Source organism: Dendropsophus ebraccatus, chromosome 1 (genome assembly GCF_027789765.1).
Source record: "Dendropsophus ebraccatus isolate aDenEbr1 chromosome 1, aDenEbr1.pat, whole genome shotgun sequence".
Classification (NCBI taxonomy): Eukaryota; Metazoa; Chordata; class Amphibia; order Anura; family Hylidae; genus Dendropsophus; species Dendropsophus ebraccatus.
Window position 1 is genome coordinate 148660140 of NC_091454.1, and position 24139 is coordinate 148684278.

The following is a 24139-nucleotide window of genomic DNA, read 5'->3' on the forward strand; positions in this document are numbered from 1 at the left end:
CAGCCAGCTGTTTTATTTATTTATTTATTTTTTGTCTTGCCGGGGCCTCACCAGCCCCGGTCGAGATGCATCAGGTGTACCCTTGATGGGGACTGACAGCTGGCCTAGCCAGTTAGCTGTCAGCACCCAGGTTCGTGTCCACAATAAATCCCAGCCCCTGGACTCACTCCAATTTTTGGGTGGGCTCACTTGCTTCCTCTCTCACTTTTAATGGTTCTCTGTTTGCTCAATACCATGCTGTGTCTGGCCTAATTTTTGTGTGGGCTCACTTGCTTCCTCTCTCACTTTTAATGGTTCTCTGTTTGCTCAATACCATGCTGTTTCTGGCCTAATTTTTGGGAGGCTCACTTGCTTCCTCATTCACTTTTAATGGTTCTCTGTGTGCTCAATGCCATGCTGTGTCTGGCCTAATTTTTGGGAGGCTCACTTGCTTCCTCACTCACTTTTAATGGTTCTCTGTGTGCTCAATGCCATGCTGTGTCTGGTATAATTTTTGGAAGGCTCATTGGCTACCGCTTCTACCTTGTTCACTAGTCCTTATACCCATGCTGTATCAGGCTAAATTTTGGGGTGTTTCATCATATTCTACCTCCGTTTTAATGGTTCCCTGTCTTCTCACTGTCATGCTGTGTCAGGCTGAGTTTTTGGGTGGTCCATATGCCTACCTCTGTTTTAACCAGGCCGTTGCACAGAATTAGGCATAATGGTGCCAGTAGGCAGCCTCAGAGGCATGCATACATACTGCCCCTGATGTTTCCTGTCCATTTCCGTTGTGTTTCCATCAATTTCTGAGGTTGACAGGTTTTCACACGACCCTCCTTGTACCGAACTTGAGTCTCCTGCAAAAATACTCGAGTCTCCCATTGACTTCAACGGGTTCGTTACTCGAAACGAGCACTTGAGTATCGGGAAATACTTGTCTCGAGTAATGAGCACCCGTGCATTTTAGTACTCGCTCAACACTAATTCAAACCAATCTATAACCACTGTTTGCATCCATAGGTTTGCATTAAGGCAGTGGTGCCCACTTTCTTCTTAGCTTAATATAATAAGAACATTGAGAAGGTGACAACACTGTTTTGTCAATCAATATTTATATTGGTTTATAATCTTTATACAGTGGTGCCTTGGATTACGAGCATAATTCGTTCTGGGACTGTGCTTGTAATCCAAATGCACTCTTAAACCAAAGCAAATTTTCCAATAAGAAATCATAGTAATGCAGACAATTGGTTCCACACCCCAAAAATAATGATTTATTATTCTCAATAACATGTAAAACAGATAAAACAATCATTCAGAAACAGCAGAATATGTTATATTAACAGTTACTATACAGTAATTGAGAGGATGGGAAACACAAGGGCTGATAGAAACTGCAGAGAGCATGAAGGAATGAGCAGGGCAGATGTGGGCTCATATATGCAGCACTCTCTGGGGAGAGAGGGATTACGGCTATGGAGAGATTACCTCCACAGTCCTGTCCCCTAATGTGAGCCCCAGCCTGAAGTAGATCTGCTATGATTTGGAAGGTGAGGCAGACTTCTTGGGTCAGAGTACAGTGCTGTAGACTCTGCTATACTGGCCATGCCCCTCCCCCACTCATGCTCCCACCTAGTACAGGGAGTTCTTAAAGCAAAGCAATGCTCTTAATCCAGATCACAATTTTGAAAAACTGTGAGCTCTTAAACCAAAACACTCTCAATCCAAGTTACTCTTAAACCAAGGTGCCACTGTATTTTTTTAAAGTAGAATTTAAACTATGTTTTTCTAAGTAAAATGAGGCTGTTAGTAATGATTGTGTGTTGGGACTAGGAATGAATGCTGGCTGTGATTCAGGCAGCACAAATCTGACTCACAGCCTTTAATGTACTATGTGTCTTAGTCTGGCTCATTGAATAATGTTGTCTGCCAAAAATGTCATCTGTAATGATGGATTGTTTCAGCCGACTTCTGCTAAAATTGCTGTTTACGTATATAAAATGATCAGTCAGTTATTGTAAGTCAATGATGATTGCAGAGGGATGCTCAGTGTCCCTCCAGTGCCCTGTGCCCCTCAGTGTCCCCCTGCCATCATCCTCTCCAGCAGCCACAGCCCGCACAGCTCTGGGAGTCGGGTCGTGACATCACCATGTTATGCAGGAAGTGAAGCCTTGATGCAGTAGTAAGTGCAAGGAAAAAAGCGCTTTACACGCATTTCCCATAATAAGTGTATTTTGGTGATTTGTATAACTTTTAGGGGGGCATTACAATACTTTAATAAAAATTTCTCCTTTAAGGCTATCAATAAGGCTAATCAAAAATGTTCTCCCTTAAGGCTATCAATTTACATTTTCCCCCTAAATTATGGTGTAAACACTACGTATTGTATTATTAACAAATAGTTTTTACATATGAATATAGGCTTAAGTGATTTAGCAATGTGAAATGGCTTTAAGAAAGAACACACATTTATGTCTAAGGCTATATACCCACTATAGGAACGTGTTGTCCTATATTGGGGAAAGGTGGCTGTCTATTCATAATAATCATTATTAGCATCCATCTTTATGAATAGGACGGCACGTTCCCATTGTGGGAACATAGCCTAAGGCTAGGTTCACACTATGTAACTGTGCGGCTGTATTTTTTATGCGGCTGTAAATGTGCGGATGAAACTACGGCCGTGGGAAAAAATAGACATGCGGCTGAAAACATACGGTCATTTACTTGGAAATCTGGTTCAACTAAAAATAACAAATAAAATCTTAAGAAAGTGATGCAAACACCTCTGGATGCATCTGGGAAAGCAGGGAAACAGTTTACATAAATCGCTATTACCCGGGTTTGCGATCCTCTGCAGTATGCCGATGCCTCTCATATATTGAATTAATAAAACAGATTTTCGTTGTAATAAAGTCCCTTTCATTGTTCAATAATTAAATTTAAACGATTCCATCATTTTGCAATTAAATATACTGTTAAAATAAATATATATATAAATAAATGTATATTTATATATACATTTATTTTTTGACAGTATATTTAATTGCACAATGATGGATTCGTTTAAATTAAATTATTGAACAACGAAACTGATTTTATTTCAACGAAAATGTGTTTTATTAATTAAATATTAATTAGTACAGGAAGCTCCAGTAAGCTGATAATTCATATTGAAGGCAATAGAGCTTTCTGTACTAATCAACACTTTACTTTAATTAAAACATCAAATGTTTCTTCTAATTATGTTATCACAATAGCATTATTAGAAGAAACATTTAGAATTATATGTGCGCTCAGCTGATTGGCTGATCGGCTGAGCGCACGTATAATTAGCGGGTCCGCAGCACAGTGACTTCATTGTGCTGCGGACCAGCGAAGAGGACACATCGGGGTGAGTATAGAGCTCTCCCCACCCCCTCCCCAGCACTGAACCCCTCCCAGCAAGGAAGGGGGGGGGTCAGTTAACCCCTTCCTTGCTGGGATGGGTGCAGTCTGACATCAGTCTGGCCCCCAAGGGGTTAAGGGGGATACAATACATCCTCCTTTAACCCCTTGGGGGCCAGACTGTAAGCAGCGATCTGTAAAGATGCTGCATACTGTAAGGAGCACAACACCGCTCACAATGATGGTTGTTGTGCTCCTGTTTGTGTGCTTTTTGTGTGTTTCTCCCTTTTTGTTTTTCAGATATTGGTATCCTGGGGATTACGTCGGATTACGTGGACTACGTCGATGACCAGCGGTTGTTTGTTGTTTTTTTAAAATGGTCAATGAGGGGTGTGGGGGTGTTTTTATTTGAATAAAAAAATTTTTTAACTTGTGTCTTGTCTTTATTTCTTTACTTTATAGACTTAGTAGTGGAAGCCGTCTAATAGACGGAATCCATTACTAAGTTGGGGCCTAGTGTTAGCCGGTATAAAATGGCTAACACTAACCCGCTATTATTACCCCAGTACCCAATGCCACCAGGGGTACTGGGAAGAGCCGGGTGCCAGTGGTCCCGGAGCGTCAAAATTGGCGCTCCTGGACCGGGCGGCAGCAGGCTGGTAAGATTCAGGCTGGGGAGGGCCTAAACCAATGGCTCTTCCCACCCTGGTGTTACCAGGCTGCTGTCCTTTGGTTTTTAACCCGGCTGGTTATAAAAATAGGGGGGACCCTATGCAGGTTTTTTTTTTAAATAAATAAATAATTAAAAAAAAACGCATAGGGTCCCCCTATTTGTATAACCAGCCGGGTTAAAAACCAAACGACAGCAGCCTGGTAACACCAGGATGGGAAGAGCCATTGGTTTAGGCCCTCCCCAGCCTAAATCTTACCAGCCTGCTGCCACCCGGTCCAGGAGCGCCAAATTCGAAGCTCCGGGACCACTGGCACCCGGCTCTTCCCAGTACCCCTGGTGGCATTGGGTACTGGGGTAATAATAGGGGGTTAGTGTTAGCCATTTTATACCGGCTAACACTAGGCCCCAACTTAGTAATGGATTCCGTCTATTAGACGGCTTCCACTACTAAGTCTATTAAGTAAAGAAATAAAGACAAGACACAAGTTAAAACATTTTTTTATTCAAATAAAAACACCCCCACACCCCTCATTGACCATTTTATTAAAAAACAACAACAAATAACCGCTGGTCATCGACGTAGTCCACGGAATCCGACGTAATCCCCAGGATACCGATATCTGAAAAACAAAAAGGGAGAAACACACAAAAAACACACAAACAGGAGCACAACACCCATCATTGTGAGCGGTGTTGTGCTCCTTACAGTATGCAGCATCTTTACAGATCGCTGCTTACAGTCTGGCCCCCAAGGGGTTAAGGGAGGATGTATTGTATCCCCCTTAACCCCTTGGGGGCCAGACTGATGTCAGACTGCACCCATCCCAGCAAGGAAGGGGTTAAGTGACCCCCCTTCCTTGCTGGGAGGGGTGCAGTGCTGGGGAGGGGGTGGGGAGAGCTCTATACTCACCCCGATGTGTCCTCTTCGCTGGTCCGCAGCACAATGAAGTCACTGTGCTGCGGATCCGCTAATTATATGTGCGCTGAGCCGATCAGCCAATCAGCTGAGCGCACATATAGTTCAAAATGTTTCTTCTAATAATGCTATTGTGATAACATAATTAGAAGGAGAAGTATATCAGCCGCAGCAGGCTTTAGGACCATGGGGGATCCCGGCTCAAATAGGGCGCAGATGTCCAGTAAACCACAGATAGAAGCGGTTATCTCATGGAAGGGGTATTTATTAGTGTGATTCTAATAAATACCCCTTCCATGAGATAACCGCTTCTATCTGTGGTTTACTGGACATCTGCGCCCTATTTGAGCCGGGATCCCCCATGGTCCTAAAGCCTGCTGCGGCTGATATACTTCTCCCTCTGACTGTTCGACTCCCTTGGACGTACCCCGGCAGGAGCTGCGGTGTTCAACCTAATATGCCTGATATAGAGTTGTGCCTATAATCCAGCACAACTCTACTAGGTGAGTGTAACACCTCTTTCCCCTGTGTTTATCACTCTGGTCACCTTTTATTGCACCTTGAGGCGCCCCCACCTCTTCCCCTCTTCTCCCCCCTTTCTAACATAATTAGAAGAAACATTTGATATTTTAATTAAAGTAAAGTGATGATTAGTACAGAATGCTCTATTGCCGGCAATATGAATTAACGGCTTACTGGGGCTTCCTGTACTAATTAATATTGAATTAATAAAACACATTTTCGTTGAAATAAAATCAGTTTCGTTGTTCAATAATTTAATTCTAACGAATCCATTATTGTGCAATTAAATATACTGTCAAAAAATAAATGTATATATAAATATACATTTATTTATATATATATATTTATTTTAAAAGTATATTTAATTGCACAATGATGGATTCGTTAGAATTAAATCATTGAACAACGAAAGGGACTTTATTACAAAGAAAATGTGTTTTATTAATTTAATATATTAACTATTAGAAGCATCGGCATTCGGCATCATTGCCGGCTATTTTTGAAGTACTCCGTACTGACCGCCTGTCAATCCACGGCCGCATTTCCAGCCGCAAACAATGGCCTTGTTCATTTTTTACGGGTCCGTTTACGATAGGGCCGTAGATTCATACATAGTGTGAACTGTGCAGCCGTATATCGTATACTTTCCAGCGTACGCATGAACCGGAAAAATCCGGCCGATGACTTACCGCCCGCAATACAGCCGCATAGATACAGAGTGTGAACCTAGCCTAATACTGTATTTGGTAAAAAAAAAAAAAAAAAAAAAAGCTATTCCCATTTCCACAAGCTATTCCTTATTCAAGAAATATTTGGTTACTGCCTACTTCTATTGCAGGTCAACAAAATACTGACCTTCTCTCCATGTGATTAAAGTCTGATGTTTGTACAGCTCGCGGACGCAACATTCAGGCAAATGTGACGTAAGCTCAAACATTCATACAAAATAGTAAAATATTTATACTTCAATGATTATCCTAGTGTTATAGTAGGAACCCTAGCCATATCTGAAATACCTCCATCCTTGTACTGTGAAACTTACAGAGGACCTATCAGTCACCTCTCCCTAAATACTTGTTATAACTTACAAAATCTATATCAACAGTAGATGTGATATAAAGTTTACAATATCCATTCTTTATTTTTTGTTGTTGTTATCACGCTGTAAAACAAAGCTGAACTTACCAGAAATCCAGGTCCAGTCTCCTGAAGGCAGATATTCTGACTTGTGCTGGTTGAAAAAAAAACAGACTAAACACAGGAAGTCTGGCCAGTACAGAGAGGCACGGCTCATTGTGTCTGTCAATCACATGACTGCGCTCAGATGGCCTGGGATACACAGGACTTTCTGTTTTCTAACTGTTTCCTGTTTTTTGAGAAAAAAAGAGTTAGAAACCAGGAAGTGCTGTGTTTTCCATAGTAACTAAAAAAAAAATGAATGTAAATTGCAAACTTGCTTTATATCACATCTACTGCTCATTTAGATTTTAAAAGTTATAACGACAGTGACACTTTAAAATAACAATTCTGTACAGTCTTTTCTTAGGGATGAGAAAAATGTAGACAAGTCAGTATAATGTACAGAACTGTTTTTAAGGGCTATTCCATGTTGACCTACCTCCTGACTTGAGGAGACTGTCCTACTTATCCCTAATATCCAGAAATCCAGTGGAGGTTTTACAAATGTATGAAGATTTTTTTTGAATAGAAAGTGTGCTTTGGATTTTGTCCAATATGTAGAGATACCTAAATAATTTTGGGGTACTTTGGTGACCTGTATACATTACCTATGGTCAGTGATACAACATTTCTTTACAATCAGTCACTGCTGGTCTTCTGTGATTGATCACCTGGCTCTTGTTCCATTACAGTCATAGACTATGCTTACACTACATTAAACAGCGTTAAACTGTTAAACTGCTGGCCGCCGGGCTGGATTTAGGACGTTCCTGTAGCCGATACCTTTGTATCAGCTGCAGGAATGTTCTTTTTTTAACATTGACTTGCGGGCACATTACATTTTATTTCCAGACATTGTTCACTGAACAGCGTCTGGGAAAAATAGGGCAGGTACATTATTTTAAGCCTGTTCTTTAACATAACAGTGTGTGAACATAGTGGGTGGCATTGCATTGACTTCAATGCAATGCCGCCCCTGCAGTAAAGAACAGACCCTGATTATATTGCAATCAGCATCCGTTCTTTACATAAAAGTTACGTTGTGTGAACATAGCCATACCGAGTAACAGTTTTTTACGCCGGGCTTACAAATCTCCCTGCAGCTCCGGAGCTCAGGGGATTTATGTAGAGGGTTGCCTCTACATAAATCCCGATTGCACGGAGCCCATCCGTGCGAAAACTTTGAAACCTACACCAGCTCAGAGCTGGCGTAGGTTTCAGTATTATTTTTTTCACTGGAAAAATCATAAATGCGGCCCCCTCTTCGTGCAGCCGCCCCCCCCCCCCCCCGTAACGCCCCCTCTCTGCCCCACTGGCGAAGGTGGGGCAGATGAGGCAGATGGGAAGAAAATATTTGCAAAAATACCATTTTCTAATTTTTTTAAGCTGTTCTGCCCCATCTGTGCCTAAAAAAGGCATTTACACCTTTTCATACATTTCCCCCATAGTCCTTAAAACATTTTTAATATACGTAATTGGTATCTTCATTTCTGACATTAAAATATCACATTAATATCCCACACGGTGAACAACATTAAAGGGGAAAAAAAAACTTGTGCCAGAATTCTTTTAAAAGTCATTTGTCATTTTGTCATTGTGTTGTTTTTTTAGCAATGACCTTGTAGATCTGTGACCCGTATGAAAGCATTGGCCTGTTTCCTTGTACATTTATATGTTCTCAGAACTCCTCAGAGACGTATAATATTTGCATAAGCTGCTTACATGCTCATATTATAAGCTCGTATTATAGTCCATACATAGTGGTATAAATTGGTTGGCCCCAATAATATCTTTTGTGACTTAATGAAATTTTATGAGATTACAATATAACATTTGGCTGAATCCATAACGGAAGATAAATGACACATAAATCTTACTTTGTACTTTTGTGAGTGTATCATCCTTTGATGAAATAATTTGCAGCAGATCATTCTGTAAGACAATATTTAATATTGAGAATTAAACAAAGAATGAATAAGTATAGACATAGGCAGTAGCGATATATTATGTGTGATTCGGTGCGTGCAATAGGACACAGACCTAATTAATATGGTGTATGTCTGTTTTTCTAACCAGTAAGCCAGGCTATATTAAGGATTTGATAAGTGGACAGTTAAGGAATACAGCTGACTTCAAAAGTCACAGCTTTTAGATTTATGCCAGTAAATGGCACTTTTTTATTCTTCATTTATATGTTCTACACAAATAACAATCTAGATAGAGTATATACTGGCCAAGACTAGTATCCAGTATTCACCAAGAGTGCATGGAGTATGATTCAGTGTGAACTGAGCTTAATAAAGATAAAATGATTTATTGATATCATGTCTCATCCTGCTATTTCTCTTCCTAGCCGTCCTTTATATGTGGGAATGACAAATATTATACCACTGATCTTACATAAAGGTGCCATATGGGTTTATAGAATTTTTAATGTATGGCGGGGGGTGTGGAAAAAAAGTCATACTCATACTACCATGATTAAGCACTTCTCCTGTTCCAGCACCCTATGGTCTCCTGCTTGCCACCACTTGTTCTGGTCCTCTCACCAGAATATTTGTGATCAGCCAATTACTGTCCACAGTAGTGTCCCATCTCAGTCAGTCATTGAGTGTGAGCCCTGCATAGATGACTTGTTTCGGAACTGGTGACAATCAGGGAACCTGCAAACTACACTTCCTATTATGTCCGGACAGCCAAAGCTTTAGCTGTCCAGACAAGATGGGAATTGTAGTATTGCAGCAGCTGGAATGCCGGAGTTTTAAACCTGTGATCTACAGTGTGAGGTAAGCAGCGATGAGATTGCAGCAGGGTTACTATTTTAGCCTATTTTAAAGAGATGGATTATCCAGGTAACAGTTATAGTGACACATACTGTATGGTAATAAATACATTCTTACCCTTTCTTTATCACAAATGGATTTCTGCTGCTCTGTTTGGAATGTATGCATATCGTGCAGTCTCTTCATTTCTTTATTCCTATTGTCTATCTGTGTTTGTAATAGAGATGCCTTGTGTTGTATAATTGATCTTTCCGATACAATACGCTGTGTTTGTCTTTCCACCTTTTCCTGAAATAAAGCAGTAAGAACAAAGCGATGTAACATTTCTTAAGTATGGGACTTCACACAAACAAAACAGGATTTTTTTGGCTGTTCTAAATCTTTAAGAGGGTTGTCTGGCCTGGAACATTTTTTAACATTGTCCAGGCCCTCACAGACCTTTTAGTTTCAGTTTAACACAGCCAGGGCAACAAAGGAGTGTCTCCGTAAGAAGAATTTCAAGGTCCTGGAATGGCCTAGCCAGTCTCCAGACCTGAAACCAATAATAAATCTTTGAAGGGAGCTGAAACTAAATAATGCCTAGTGACAGGCCTGAAAGCGGAAAGATCACAAGATCTGTATAGAGGAGTGGGACAAAATTCTAGCTGCAGTGTGTGTAAACTTGGTCAAGAACTACAGGACATGCCTCACCTCTGTAATTTCAAACAAAGGTTTCTGTACCAAATATTAAGTTCTGTGTTTCTATTGCAAATGCAATAACTTTTTTTTATAATTACCTTGTGCCTTACATTCATATGACTTTTATTGTACCCTGTTAAAAATCTGTCTTCTAAACAAAATAAAGAATTGAAAAAAAAAAAAAAGCAATATAATTTTAAGTTGTTTTTTTTTAGATTCTGTGTTGGACACGGCCGGTGTTGACATTACCATGTAATGTCTACATATATTGCGCACCTGCTGGACACTTCATGGAGTCGTGATGTCTTTTTTTTCAGAGAAATTAAAGCCTGCCTAAACTACTAAATTTAGGGAAATAGTACTATCTCTGCATTTCCCATAATTAGTGTACATGAGAAATTTGCTTATGTAATAACATATTAAAAAATACATTTTGGCTGGAGTTCCCCTTTAAGTTGGGTTTGGTGGTATTCTCAGGCTGTGTTTACACATGGTGTTTTTGTTGCAGTAAACATGGTGCTATTTTAGGTCACTTACACAATTTGTGGCAAAATAGCAGTAGAAACAAAACTGAAAGGTTTGGATGGCAAAAATCCAACACACGTTACACAACTTACACATCTCTCCACCAATATCATCTGACAGTAAAAAGTTGGGAGGCCGGCATACACCCTAGAAAACCAGTGGTAGCAGGTTCACCAACTTTAGCATCAGCTATATAGACATCTTTAGATAGTTTCCAAATTTAAGTGTAGATATAAATAACCAGGAAGCTGAAAGGTGACTTCACTTTTGCAGGAAAGACAAGGAAATGTGAATTGATAAATAAATACTAGATAGAGATTACTAACCTTTTGAATAGTCACAAGTGATGGTCAATGTTTAACCAATATTATCTTGACAGAACAAAGCATCTCATAAAAAAAGGGTCACAGGTTGTGCAAATACAGATTGGTGGTGATATAAACTACTTATATGCTCTATGCACTTATAGGATCTTTTGAGTGATTCTTTGTGATTTCTGTATATTGACAAGAAAAAAATACTGTATATGTAGAGATGAACAAAGCTAATCCGAACGAAGCAAATCCGAACGAAGCGAAATTTGCAGAAAAACAAAATGGCGGCCACACATGCTGTCTTGAGTGTGACTGGGCAGGTGATGTCAGCAACCCCCCCCTCCCCCTATATAAGGCGGTTCATATACGGAAGTACGGAAATACGGATAGGATAGGAGGATAGGAGGGCTGATTGTGGGTGATTATTTGTTGCAGCTGTCAACCAAGTGTCCAGTTTACCAAGTAACTGGGTGCCTATAGAAATTCGCTCGGACCAGTGAATACACAGTCCATATTATTCACTCACTGGGCACTGTACACTCCTGTAAACTTCTATTGTGTTATACTAAGTTATTGGAATCCGTGAATTGAGCGTGCGCCTTGCATTATCAGAAATTCGTTAAGATTCAACTTCCAATATTAATGAATTTGACCCAAAATTCATGAAGCTTGCAAAATGAATTTCTGGCTGCTTTGCTAATCTCTATGTATATGTATAGTAGGTTTTTAAGAGATGTGGCTCAGAGAGTAAAAGTGAATGTATCATCGGTAAATAACCTATTGTTTGAATCATTTTTTTATGTTAAAGTATTTTAAAAGATCTTTTGGTTATGTGTTTTCTAATTTTCCATTTTACTATCTATATTAGAAAATAAATCTGACATCTTGCAGTTTTTATTTTGGTCACTACACATTGAACACTGAACCTGTCGTTAAAAAAATCTCAAAAATCTCATGTCACAGAGACATGTCAAAAGTTCTCATCGGTCGGGGTCTGAGTGTCACGTGAAAATCCCTTTATCGTTCATGTGGCCATATAAACTGACAGTACAAATATCTTTATGTCCATGCTGTCTGTTTCCAGATCACAGAAGCAGTGCATACATATCTTCTGCGCTGCTGTGTGATCTGGGATTGAAGAGTTGGAGAGTGGGATGCTGGATCACACAACAGGGCAGAAGGTAAGTATGTACTGCTTGTGTGATCTAGAAACCGACAGCATGGATATATGCATATCTGTGATGTCAGTTTCCCTTTGTTATTAGCTGCACATCTCCTGTTTACACTGGGAGATGTACGGACAATAGTGATTCATTTTTCTAGTCCACTGAAAAGATGTAATCAGTCGAGGATTGGGCGCTTTCCCGCTTCTCGGCTGATCACTGTCACTTTTACACAGGCTGATTATTGGCCAAAGGAGTGTTTCTAGCAATGCCGCTGGCCAATAATCGCCCCATATAAAAGTGACATCCGTGTTCATCCGTGAAAAACACAAATGTGATGTAATCAGTGTAATTTAAAATGCTTAAAACAGACACGGATGCAAAATGGATGTAAACATGGTTTTGCACGGATCTCAGAGGTAGCTAGTGGACTACATTTACGGACCAGGAAAAACTCTGAACGTGTGAATGCAGCAGGATCTGATCAAGAGAGATTAACTGGAGTAAATCCTGACAGTACTCTTGGATAAGACATAATATTCCTTATTATATTAAACACCACTATTTCATTCTTAAGCCATGTTGACGCAACTTTTACCTCTAAATTATGGTAGTCCTATATGATGGCTGTAAAATGGCCATAAATAGATGTTGTGTGAACATAGCCTTAAACAATACTGAGTTCCATTAGTACCACTGTGCACATGCTCATCATCAGGGTAATCTTCAAAATAAGCTTCTTCATTAATGTTTCGAGATTGATCGGACCTCTTTAGCAGGTCTCTGGTGAAGAGGTCAGATCAACCTCAAAACATGTCAATCTGTATGGAGAATGGTGGGTGGAGCAGCAACTGGATGAACTGAATGTCTAAACTAACTCAATGTCTCAATGTTTTGCCTGCATTTCTACAAAAAGACCAATTATTGAACTTACATATATTGTAGTAGAGGATTTTACCTTTAGGAGCAATCCCTGTTTTCCTAATCACAGTGTTAGGACAATGTAAATAGGACTCTTACCACCCCTCCTAACAGTTCTGTCTCTGCTTTTAACTCAAAAATCCTGCTCAGAACACACAGCTTATTAATCATGTTCAACACCCTTCCCACTGTTATGTGTAGCTATGAGAAAGGGCATTGTAAATTATCTGACAGACTTTGTTAACACTGGCTTCATGGTTCAGTTCCAACTAGTTTCTCTTTGATGTCCCCTTTATGCTGCATGGGTGCAAATGAAAATGCACTTAACAAGAATGGCAGTGCAGCAGCTGTCATCCAGCTCCCCCATTCACTTCCGGTGTGTGAGACAGTCACATGAGCAGGGCCCCGTGGATGTGATTTAGATAATATGCACATGCGCACTGCTGTCATTGAGCCCGATGACAGTACAGTGCATGCGCTAACATTGTAGCTATGCGCCCAGCCCACGCATGCATAGAAACAAAAATTGTGCACTTAGGCTACAAACATTTAAAATCAACCTCAATTGATTGAACTTAAGGGGGACATGTATCAAGGGGCGAATTTTATTTTTTTGGCGTAAAGTGCCTTTTTGCTAATGATTTTATTCGCAAATGGTCGTTTTGCGTATAAAATATTTGCAAATCGGCACTTTACGCCGGGTATGCCAGGGGGGCGGGGAGGGTGTGTGGATGGTATGGAATGGGGGGCGCGGAGTCCACGAGATTCATTATTATTTTCTGTTAAAGATACGCAGAAAACCTACTCCAGCTCTCAGCTGGCCTAGGTTTTCTGCCGTGCGCACCGGCTCGCACGGGATTTATGTAGAGGCAGTCCGCCTCCGTAGTGATGGAGCTGCTGGGACATTTTTTAGTCTGGCGCAGAAAATAAATGCCCCTCTAAGTCTTTAGACTCTATATAAAGCCAGTGATCAACGAGTCATGTGACTAGCGCATACTTTTTGTGTTCATTTTATGGATGTGTATATAAAACACACCAATGTATGAAATACAGAGCGTGCTACCTGAGGGGCAGCTCACATAGAGCTATAAATAAAACAGCATATAGTTTTCCACAATATGCATACAATTAACTCCTACACTGACCATAAATACAGCCTGTCCTTGGCTGAATCAATATCACCTCTTACAAACATGGACAGTGTTTTAATGTTTAATGTTTTATTAATGAATTTCATAAAATACATGGTTTAAAAGTAATTAAAAAGCCAGTAGTCACATAGGATCAACCACCACACAAGATCAGTAATAGATATATATATATATATATATATATATATATATATTGCACACTAACTCAAAAACAATGTAATGCACGAAAGTCTATATCACTAGAATCTCTTGCACAGCCCTCCAAAATGTCAGTTCAAACTCTGTAATTGCATAATGCCCAGGACCTTCACTGTAGCCAAAAAAAGAGGTAAATATGGTAACACTCATATTACCTGTGGTGTGGATTTGTGCCACTCCTTACATAAATTCTGTGCGCAAAAAGTCAACTCAGACTGACAGTTTCACAGACTTTTTTCTAGCGGAAAAATAATAAATGCGGCGGATGCAGAGGCTGAACCACCTCTACGTGCAGCCGCACCCCCTGTTCTGCCCTGCTCCTGTAGTGCAAGTGGCGAAGATGGGTCCAATGTGAATAAAATATTAGCAAAAACAGCATTTTTGAGTATTTTTTTTACGCACATCGGGCCCATCTGTGCCATAAAAAGGTATTTTAGCCTTATAATAAATTTCCCCCATGGTGTTTATTGACTCCTGCACTAATGCAAGTCAATAGGGTTAAAGTGACACTGTCACCCCCATTCTGACATCTCTACACAGGTGTAAAGGGTAAATTTAGTGTTTTTCATAACTTATTTTATATCATACGTCATGGTGCTTGTTCAAGTAAAAAGTGTCCTTTTATTAACTGCAGATTGTATTAAGTGGGCGTGGCCTCACGGCATTAGCGCCACTTAGCCCCGCCCACAACGCCACCGTTGGCCCCGCCCCTTGACGCCCATTGGTTGGTCGACATAAAGGAGGTGAGGTCTAGACCTTTTGGAGAGCCTATTCCAATGTCCGGCGAGGGGTCGGGGCCAACTGTGGCGTTGTGGGCGGGGCTAAGTGGTGCTAATGCCACGAGGCCCCGCCCACTTAACACAAACTGCAGTTGATAAAAGATGACTTTTTACTTGAACAAGCACCATGAGGTATGATAAAAAATAAGGTATAAAAACCGCTAAATTTACCCTTTACACCTGTGTAGAGATGTCAGAATGCAAAAAGGAGGTGACAGTGTCACTTTAAGTTTCAACCAACAAACTTTGACAGTTACCCTGCAGTCACAGGAAATCCATCCTGGGTTGATATTCTGCAACTGTAGGGTCGCTGTAGCGGATATCTGTGGGTGGCAGTGTGACTTGAGTTACTTGAATGGGTGACACAGGTCATGCATCTGGAAATTGCCCTGTAGCCATAGCCTTAACCCCTTCGGGACCAGGCTAATTTTTGTTTTTGCGTTTTCGTTTTTTCCTCCTTTCATAGCACTTGCATTTTTACACCTAGAGACCCACATGAGCCCTTATTTTTTGCGTCACTAATTGTACTTTGCAATGACAGGCTGAATTTTTGCATAAAGTACACTGCGAAACCAGAAGAAAATTCAAAGTGTGGTGAAATTGAAAAAAAAAAAGCATTTCTTTTATTTGGGGGGAATGTGTTTTTACGCCATTCACCCTGGGGTAAAACTGACTTGTTATGCATGTTCCTCAAGTCGTTACGATTAAAACGATATATAACATGTATAACTTATATTGTATCTGATGGCCTGTAAAAAAATTCAAACCATTGTTAACAAATATACGTTCCTTAAAATCGCTCCATTCCCATGCTTATAGCGCTTTTATCCTTTGGTCTATGGGGCTGTGTGAGGTGTCATTTTTTGCGCCATGATGTTTACTTTCTATCGATACCTTGATTGCACATATACGACTTTTTGATCGCTTTTTATTACATTTTTTCTGGATTTGATGCAACCAAAAATGCGCAATTTTGCACTTTGGGATTTTTTGGCGCTGACGCCGTTTACCGTACGAGATCAGGAATGTGATTAATTAATAGTTTGGGCGATTACGCACGCGGCGATAGCAAACATGTTTATTTATTTACTTTTATTTAAAACCTGGGAAAAGAGGGGTGATTCAAACTTTTATTAAGGGAGGGGGCTTTTTACTAATGACAACACTTTTTTTTTTTTTTACACATATACTAGAATATACACTTTGATCTCTCATTGAGATCTTTGCTGTATAGATATACAGCAAAGATCAATGAGATCGGCACTCGTTTGCTTTCTGCTGCTGCAGCCGAAAACAAACGAGTGCCGAGCCGGGGACGGCGCCATCTTGGAGCGGTCCCCGGCCGGCTTCAGTAACGGAGATCGCTCCTCCAGGACAACGTCCCGGAGGAGTGATCTCCGCCACTAGTCACCAGGGAAATGCTGTGTCCGGTAATGGGATGCCGCTGTCATGTTTGACAGCTGCATCTGATTACTGTATTAGCGGGCACGGCGATCGGACCGTGCCCGCTAATACCGGCGGTCCCGGGCTACAAGCGGCACCCGGGACCGCGCGGCCCCGCTCTGAACGCCCGCACCCGCGCGAGGACGTACAGTTACGTCCTCACGTGGGAAAGGGTTAAACGCAACAGGAAATGAGAAAAATGCTGCTTTGCAGTTCATACTTTTCAAATTGTGTTTTGTTAGGGCAGCTTCACACATACTGGATCCGCAGTAGATTTCACAATGTGAGTTTGCAGCGAAATCCGCTGGGGATCCTGGTAGTGTGAAGCAAATAGGTTACATACATGCAGCGGAATTTTCATTCTACTGCCTTTATTTGACCCGGCCCCTTTAACCCTCCGCATCCCGCCGCCCAAGCCCAAAGCATACATTACCTCCTCGGCACCTCTGCTGTGTGAAGCTCCCGCCTCCCCTCGCTCCTCATCAGCCAATCAGTGCACGGCAGCACTGTATGACTGATGGAGAGTGAGGGGAGCTGGGAGCTTCACTGCAGCCGTGGTGCCGATCAGGTGATGTATGCTTTGGGCTGGGGTGGCGGGATGCAGGGGGTTAAAGGGGCCGGCTTACATATCCGCAGTGGAATGAAAATTTGGCTTCGGATATGTAACCCCCATAGACCTACATGGATACGTGTGAAGGCATCCTAAAGATGTTCACAGAATGACTTTCCCATTTAAACTATTGGGTGACAGCTGCATTGTACAGTTGCGATCAACTGTAAGTATTTGCGCTTTAGGCTATTTTCACATGTTTTTAGAGGCAGAAAACAACCACACAACAACCGCCAAATAATTGCCCTATGTACAAGATCCTCTACACTGTAGTTTCTGCGATACCTCATGCTACTAGGGTAGAGTGCCATGCATGCCATTTATGAGGAGCAGGGTCTTCTTGCACTGCTGTTTGAACTGTACATTAAGACAATGATGTGCTATGAATCGCTGGCTTACTGTCAGTATATTCAGTAGACTAAGCACTCTTCGTCTGGCCCAGCAATTCTGTCCAGCCTGTTAAGGTTTTACATGGGAACACTCATATACCCAATAAAGGACCAGCATTCAGCTGGCGAGAACGAACCTGCTCGCCGCCTGATTTCATTTTTTGCGCAGAAACAAAATCATTGTCATCTGTCGCACATCTCTCAGTCTAAACTGCTGATTACAGTGCGTTTTAATGGTCGCATGAACTATATAGCACTCACTGTCTGAATCTCTGACCCCAGAACAGAGTGTAGGCAGTGGCTGGCTTTTAGTCTATAGCAGGGGTCCTCAACTGGCGGACCGCGGTCCGAACCCGGACCGCGGAGGCCAGCTGTCCGGACCCCTGGTCAGACCTCCTAACCGCCCCGGATCCGGTCCGTCCCGCTCCCCACCGCACTGCCTCCCGCCTGTGGGGCTGGGGGCAGTGTCGGTCCGGCCCCCGGCTGATACGCGCTCTCTGGGGATTTCCGGGGGATTCCCCAGCAGAGCGCGCACCACAGACCTCAGTGTACGCCGCCGGCCTGTCCTTCCCGGAAGTGCAGGCCGGCGGCGTACGCTGAGATCACTGATGCGCGCTCTGCTGGGGAATCCCCGGGACATCCCTACAGAGCGCGTATCAGCCGGGGGCCGGACCGACGGGAAGAGACGAAGACAGCCGCAGCGGGGAACGAGGTGCTAGGTGAGTTGTTTTTGTTATTTGTTTTTTCTGTCTGGGGGGCATCTACAAGGGGAGAGCGCACAGGTGGACTATATACTACAGGGGGGACCTCACAGGGGGCTATATACTACTTAGGGGGCTATATACTACTGGGGGGAGCGCACAGGGGGCTATATACTACAGGGGGGACCTCACAGGGGGCTATATACTACTGAGGGGGCTATATACTACAGGGGGGAGCGCACAGGGGGCTATATACTACAGGGGGGACCTCACAGGGGGCTATATACTACAGGGGAAAAGCACAAGGGGGGGCTATATACTACAGGGGGACAGCGCATGGGGGGGCTATATACTACAGGGGGAGCTCACAGGGGGCTATATACTACAGGGGGGAGCTCACAGGGGGGCTATATACTACTTGGGGGGAGCTCACAGGGCTATATACTACTGGGGGGAGCTCACAGGGGGCTATATACTACAGGGGGAGAGCACAGGGGGGCTATATACTACTGGGGGGAGCTCACAGGGGGCTATATACTACTGGGGGACAGCGCACAGGGGGCTATATACTACAGGGGGAGAGCGCACAGGGGGGCTATATACTACTGGGGGGAGCTCACAGGGGGCTATATTCTACAGGGGGAGAGCGCACGGGGAGGCTATATACTACTGGGGGGAGCTCACAGGGGGCTATATACTACAGGGGGAGAGCGCACAGGGGGGCTATATACTACTGGGGGAGCAACAGGGGGCTATATACTACTGAAGGAGAGCGCACAGGGGGGGCTATACACTACTGGGGGAGCAACAGGGGGGCTATATACTACCAGGGCAGTCACCCCCTTTGTACCTAATATCAAAGGCCTGGTGAGAGAGAAAAAAATGCCAATTTTCCCGCTAATAAGCAGCAATTCTGTATATAAATAGTTGAACGTTTGTGACAAAGTAACAAAACACGTTTCCTACTGATGTTCAGCTCGGACCTTCACCTGACAATACCTGACTTACCCCGGTAAGTGGACCTTCTCTAAAAGTTGTTGAGTACCCCTGGTCTATAGCATACTACAGGAGGAGGGACTATGTTCTTGCTCATGTTTCCATGGTGCCCTATGCCAACATACTGTAAATAAAAACAGGTCTTCCTGCTTCTTCCAAAAAGGATTGCGCTATGGTTGGTGATAGCTACATCCCTACCCCATAGCAACACAACCCAGGTTGTGAACACAGTTGTTACATTAACTTACTAAACAAGTAAGAAAGAAACACAATTTTGACATAATGTAACAGCCCATAGACAGTAAAGGCAACGTAAGAGTTTGCACTTAAGATATGCCTGCCAATGTATCCGTGTATGTCTAGGTTCTCAGTATTTGTCTATATACTAGCGTATATAACTATATACCTATTAAAGTGGTAATATGATCTTTTTAGTCTTTTACTTTGCACTTACAGGAAGAAATATACATACATATATATATATATATATATATATATATATATATATATATATATAATCACTGAAAAAATGTGAGCTGTATCTCCAAGAATTATATTTTGATGCAAAATATTTATATTTAATGGCAGGAAAAGATCCCAGATGAGAAGTTGCTTTGGAAACGTGTAGGGTCGTGTACACACCTTGTTTAGAAGGAACCCTAGGAAAATAATACTAGAGTAACAAGCTGCACTGTAAGACTTTATTTTATATATATATATATATATATATATATATATATATATATATATATACACATACACACACAAGGAGGAGATTTATCAAACTGGTGTTAAGTAGAATTGTCTTAGTTGCCCCTAGCAACCAATCAGATTCCACTTTTCATTCTTTACAGATTCTTTGATAAATGAAAGGTGGAATCTGGTTGCTAGGGGCAACTAAGACAATTTGACTTTACACCAGTTTGATAAATCTCCCCCAAGGTTTTGCACAAGTATATATGAATGCACTCCAAAATAATAAAAATGCATATAGGGGGAGATGTGTCAAAGGTTGTAAAATATACACTGGTGTACACTGCCCACAGCAACTGATCACAGCTTAGATTTCAGCTCTAGAAAAATAAAAGCTGATCTGTGATGGGCAGTTTACACCAGTGTATATTTTACAACCATTGATACATCTGGACCCTAGACTCTGGAATATGAATGTAAACTGTGGAGACAACTCAAAAAATAAGCTGGTTATATATCTATGTGCACATAGAATTTTTATATTACCCCTTCCCGTTAGCAATCTGTATATATACTGTGCACATAGGATTTTTATATTAACCCCTTACCGTCAGCAATCTGTATATATACTGTGCAGATAGAATTTTTATATTAACCCCTTCCCGTCAGCAATCTGTATATATACGTTTTTACTGCACATGCCCTGTGCAGGAGGAATGTTTCCAGCGTATAAGTCAACTGGGTGTATAAAACGACCCCCAACTTTTTCAGTTAAAATGTAGAGTTTGGGATATACTCCCCATATAAGACTGCCCCTTTTCCAACGCACACCAAATGAAAATGAATACAAAATATCAGACATCCGCGAGATCTGAGAGGCAGAGAGGGAGGTGCAGTAATACCGATAAAATACAATGGGGGGCCAGACGGGGGAAAGAGGTGTGTTTTTCTGTGCCCAGCACCACTCTACTGTATCTTTTTTCCATACCCCAGACGCCTGCAGCTTGCTCTGCCCTTCATACGTTCACCGCATACGGCGTGGATGTAGCCGCTTTTGAGCTCCCCCACCGCATGCGCCGACCACAGATTTTCCAGTATGGTTCCGAAATTTTTCAGTACCCGCCCTATAAAACTACACCCTGCGTATAAGACAACCCCTGACTTTTGAGAAACTTCCCAGGTTAAAAAGTAGTCTTATACGCAGGAAAATACTGTACGTTCCTGCACTGATGGGGTTACTGATGTGTGCGGGACCACTGCAGTGAGAGCGGTCCCGCACACACCAGTGTGTCTGGGGCAGAACGTAATGAGAGGCAGCTGCGATCCCGCAGCTGCGTCTCATTAACCCCTAAAAAACACTGCGATCTATAGCATCTGTCACTGAGCATCTGTCACTGAGTATATGCAATCTGATGATTGCATAATTTACAGTGAAAACAAGTGGAAAAAAAGTGTAGTAAAAAAAGTTTTTGAAAAGTATTGAAAAACCCCTTATAAACCCCCCTCCCAATAAAAGTTAAATATACCCCCTTGCCCATTATAAAAATAAAAATATTAAAAAAATAAAATAAATAAACATATTACATATCGTAGCGTGCGGAATTGACCGATCTATTAAGATATTACATTATTTTTCCTGTGCGGTGAACAATGTAAACGGAAAAAAAAATAAACACACCAGGATTACTGATCAGAAAAAAAATCAATAAAGCAATCAAAATTTTTCTGTTACACCTATATGATATTAATAAAAACTAGAGATCATGGCACAAAAAATGACACCCCAACCAGCCCTGTAGGTAGAAAAATAAAAGCACTATGGCTCTTAGAAGGCGAGGTGGAAAATTGCATTAATTTGACCTGGACTTTTGTGCATCAAAGAGTTCTGTCTTGAAGGGGTTAATTGATATAATAAAAGTAAAGTTTTAAGATAAATTTTTCACATTTTTTAGTGATAATATTTTAAGTAGCCAGTGAAAACAAAACATTTTTTTATCTTAGTTTTGGTGTGTGTGTGTATATATATATATATATATATATATATATATATATATATATATATATATATATAAAATTATACAAAGAGAGAGAGAGATGCATGGTTCCTTACCTGCAGTTGGATTCTTTGATACATTTCATTCAAGTAACTAAAACCAAGCAATACTGAACTGACCACCAGAAGCAAAAAAATAACATGTCCAGATCGGAGAGTGTAGTCTATTCCCAGAATTCCCATAATAACATAGGTGTTCTGAAAAGAGGAAACAGACATGAGTGTTGTTAGGTAGGTTTTAGTACATACATTACATAATTTAGATCCTTCTTAAACCCAGAAAACAGAAGTTTTGTTCTAAGTATCAAATAGTTAAGAACTGAGCACTGCCTATTTCTGTACAAACTAAGGCTATGTTCACACTGCGTATGAATCCGTCCGTAGTGCGAACCGCGAATATACGCACGTAGTTTTGTGGTTAATGCGTTCCCTTGAAAGTATACGATATACACCCGCACAGTGCACACTACGTATGAGCTTACGGCAGGATCGTATACGGCGCCGTGAAAAATGAACAAGACCATTGTTTGAGGACAGAAATGTTCCAACTCACGGCCGTGGATTTCCTTGCGGTCCTGTACGGAATACTTATTTCAGCCAAATTGAACTTGATTTTTAGATCCAAAAGGTTCTGTGTGTTTTATTGGGCTGGGCGAAAATTTCAGACCTGTTTTCAGATCGCTTCGAAACAAGCTAGGAAAGCATAACTGTACTACGGGCGTATGTTCGCGGTTCGTACGCATCCGGCCGCATGTCGATTTTTCCCACGCCCGTAGTTTCAGCCGCACATGTACGGCGGCGTATGAAATGCGGCCGGACTCATACGCAGTGTGAACATAGCCTAAATATGTGACACCAAATTAAATAATATGTCATTCTTTTAGCAGAAAAGTTATGGCACTTATTACAATGTGCAATAAATCACGATCAAGTATTACATTTATTTAGACTATAACACTTTAGTTGTAGCAAACAAAAACTAAAATAAAAAATTATAATAAAATATGTAAAGTTATACAATATAAAAACCTATGTAAATATGCAAACATGGTTTCTTTCTATGTTAACACAGACTGCTAAATATTACTACTATAGTAGAAACATATATTTAATAATGATATCTATAGTAATATTACCACTCTATATAGCATCCTTGGTCTATTGACCTAGGAAACAAGATCAAACTTGCATTATCATTGTAGAAGTGGAAGTGGCTTGTAGAAGTGTGTCATTTGCATTTCCTTATTTATAGCAACAATTTATAAACAGATTATTGGAGAATGTTACTTGTGGATTAAAGACAAAAGTCAGAATTAAATAAATGATCAGAATTATTAGAAGCAAATACCATACCACAAAGACTTCTTGTGTGCTCCTCTCAGTTTTGCAAGGTGTTATGTTATGTGGGTAACTAGAACTAGTGTCAGTTTTACAGACTGGTACAACCAGTTTGTTGAAATATAACACAATATAAGGCAGGTTTTACAGGTTAGATACCTGAAGGTTCCGATAATAGCATGTCACACTGCCCTAGGTAACAATGTAGCTGCCCACTGAATGAATAGCATCATCCCTGTATTCAATAGAAAAAACAATAAACCATGATGTTTGTCATCATTGGTTGTTGCTAAAAGACATTATCTATAGGGATTTATATCATGTTTAATGCTGTACATTTCGTGAAAAGGGGAACAAAAAGGATTTAAAAGGACACACCCATGTGATTTATCTTATGTGAACAAGAAGAAGTGAAAGGCTAAAATCACACATGCAGTTTTTTATGCAGTTGGAAGTGCAGTTTTCTTAAGCAAGAGACAGAAGTGGGTCCAGCAGGGGGAGAAAAGTATAAGTAAAAGTATAAGTCCCTCCTTGATTCCACTCCTGGTTTTGGCTCAACAAACTCCAAAAATACTGCCTCAAAACATGAATGTGTGATTCCAGCCACTATATGATATGTTCATCCAGGAACCAAGAAGAAAACAGAAGCTGACAAGACTTCCCCCAAGCGGTCAGGAAGGTGTCATTTTGCAGAATAATAAATAAAGAGGTATGAATATCTTTATTGAAATGCAATGTACCTGCA

The 24139-nt window shown here is 41.2% G+C and overlaps 1 protein-coding gene across 1 annotated transcript in view; it reads right to left on the reverse strand.

Moving 5' to 3' along the window:
* Positions 1–24139, reverse strand: part of LOC138783458 (interaptin-like) — a 57314-nt gene that overhangs the window by 18200 nt on the left and 14975 nt on the right. The window contains exons 4-6 of the mRNA XM_069958173.1: positions 22114–22254; positions 9560–9730; positions 8537–8591 (exon numbers count right to left, since the gene is read on the reverse strand). Of these exons, the coding sequence (XP_069814274.1) occupies positions 8537–8591; positions 9560–9730; positions 22114–22254 (367 nt within the window). The remainder of the gene's footprint in view (positions 1–8536; positions 8592–9559; positions 9731–22113; positions 22255–24139) is intronic.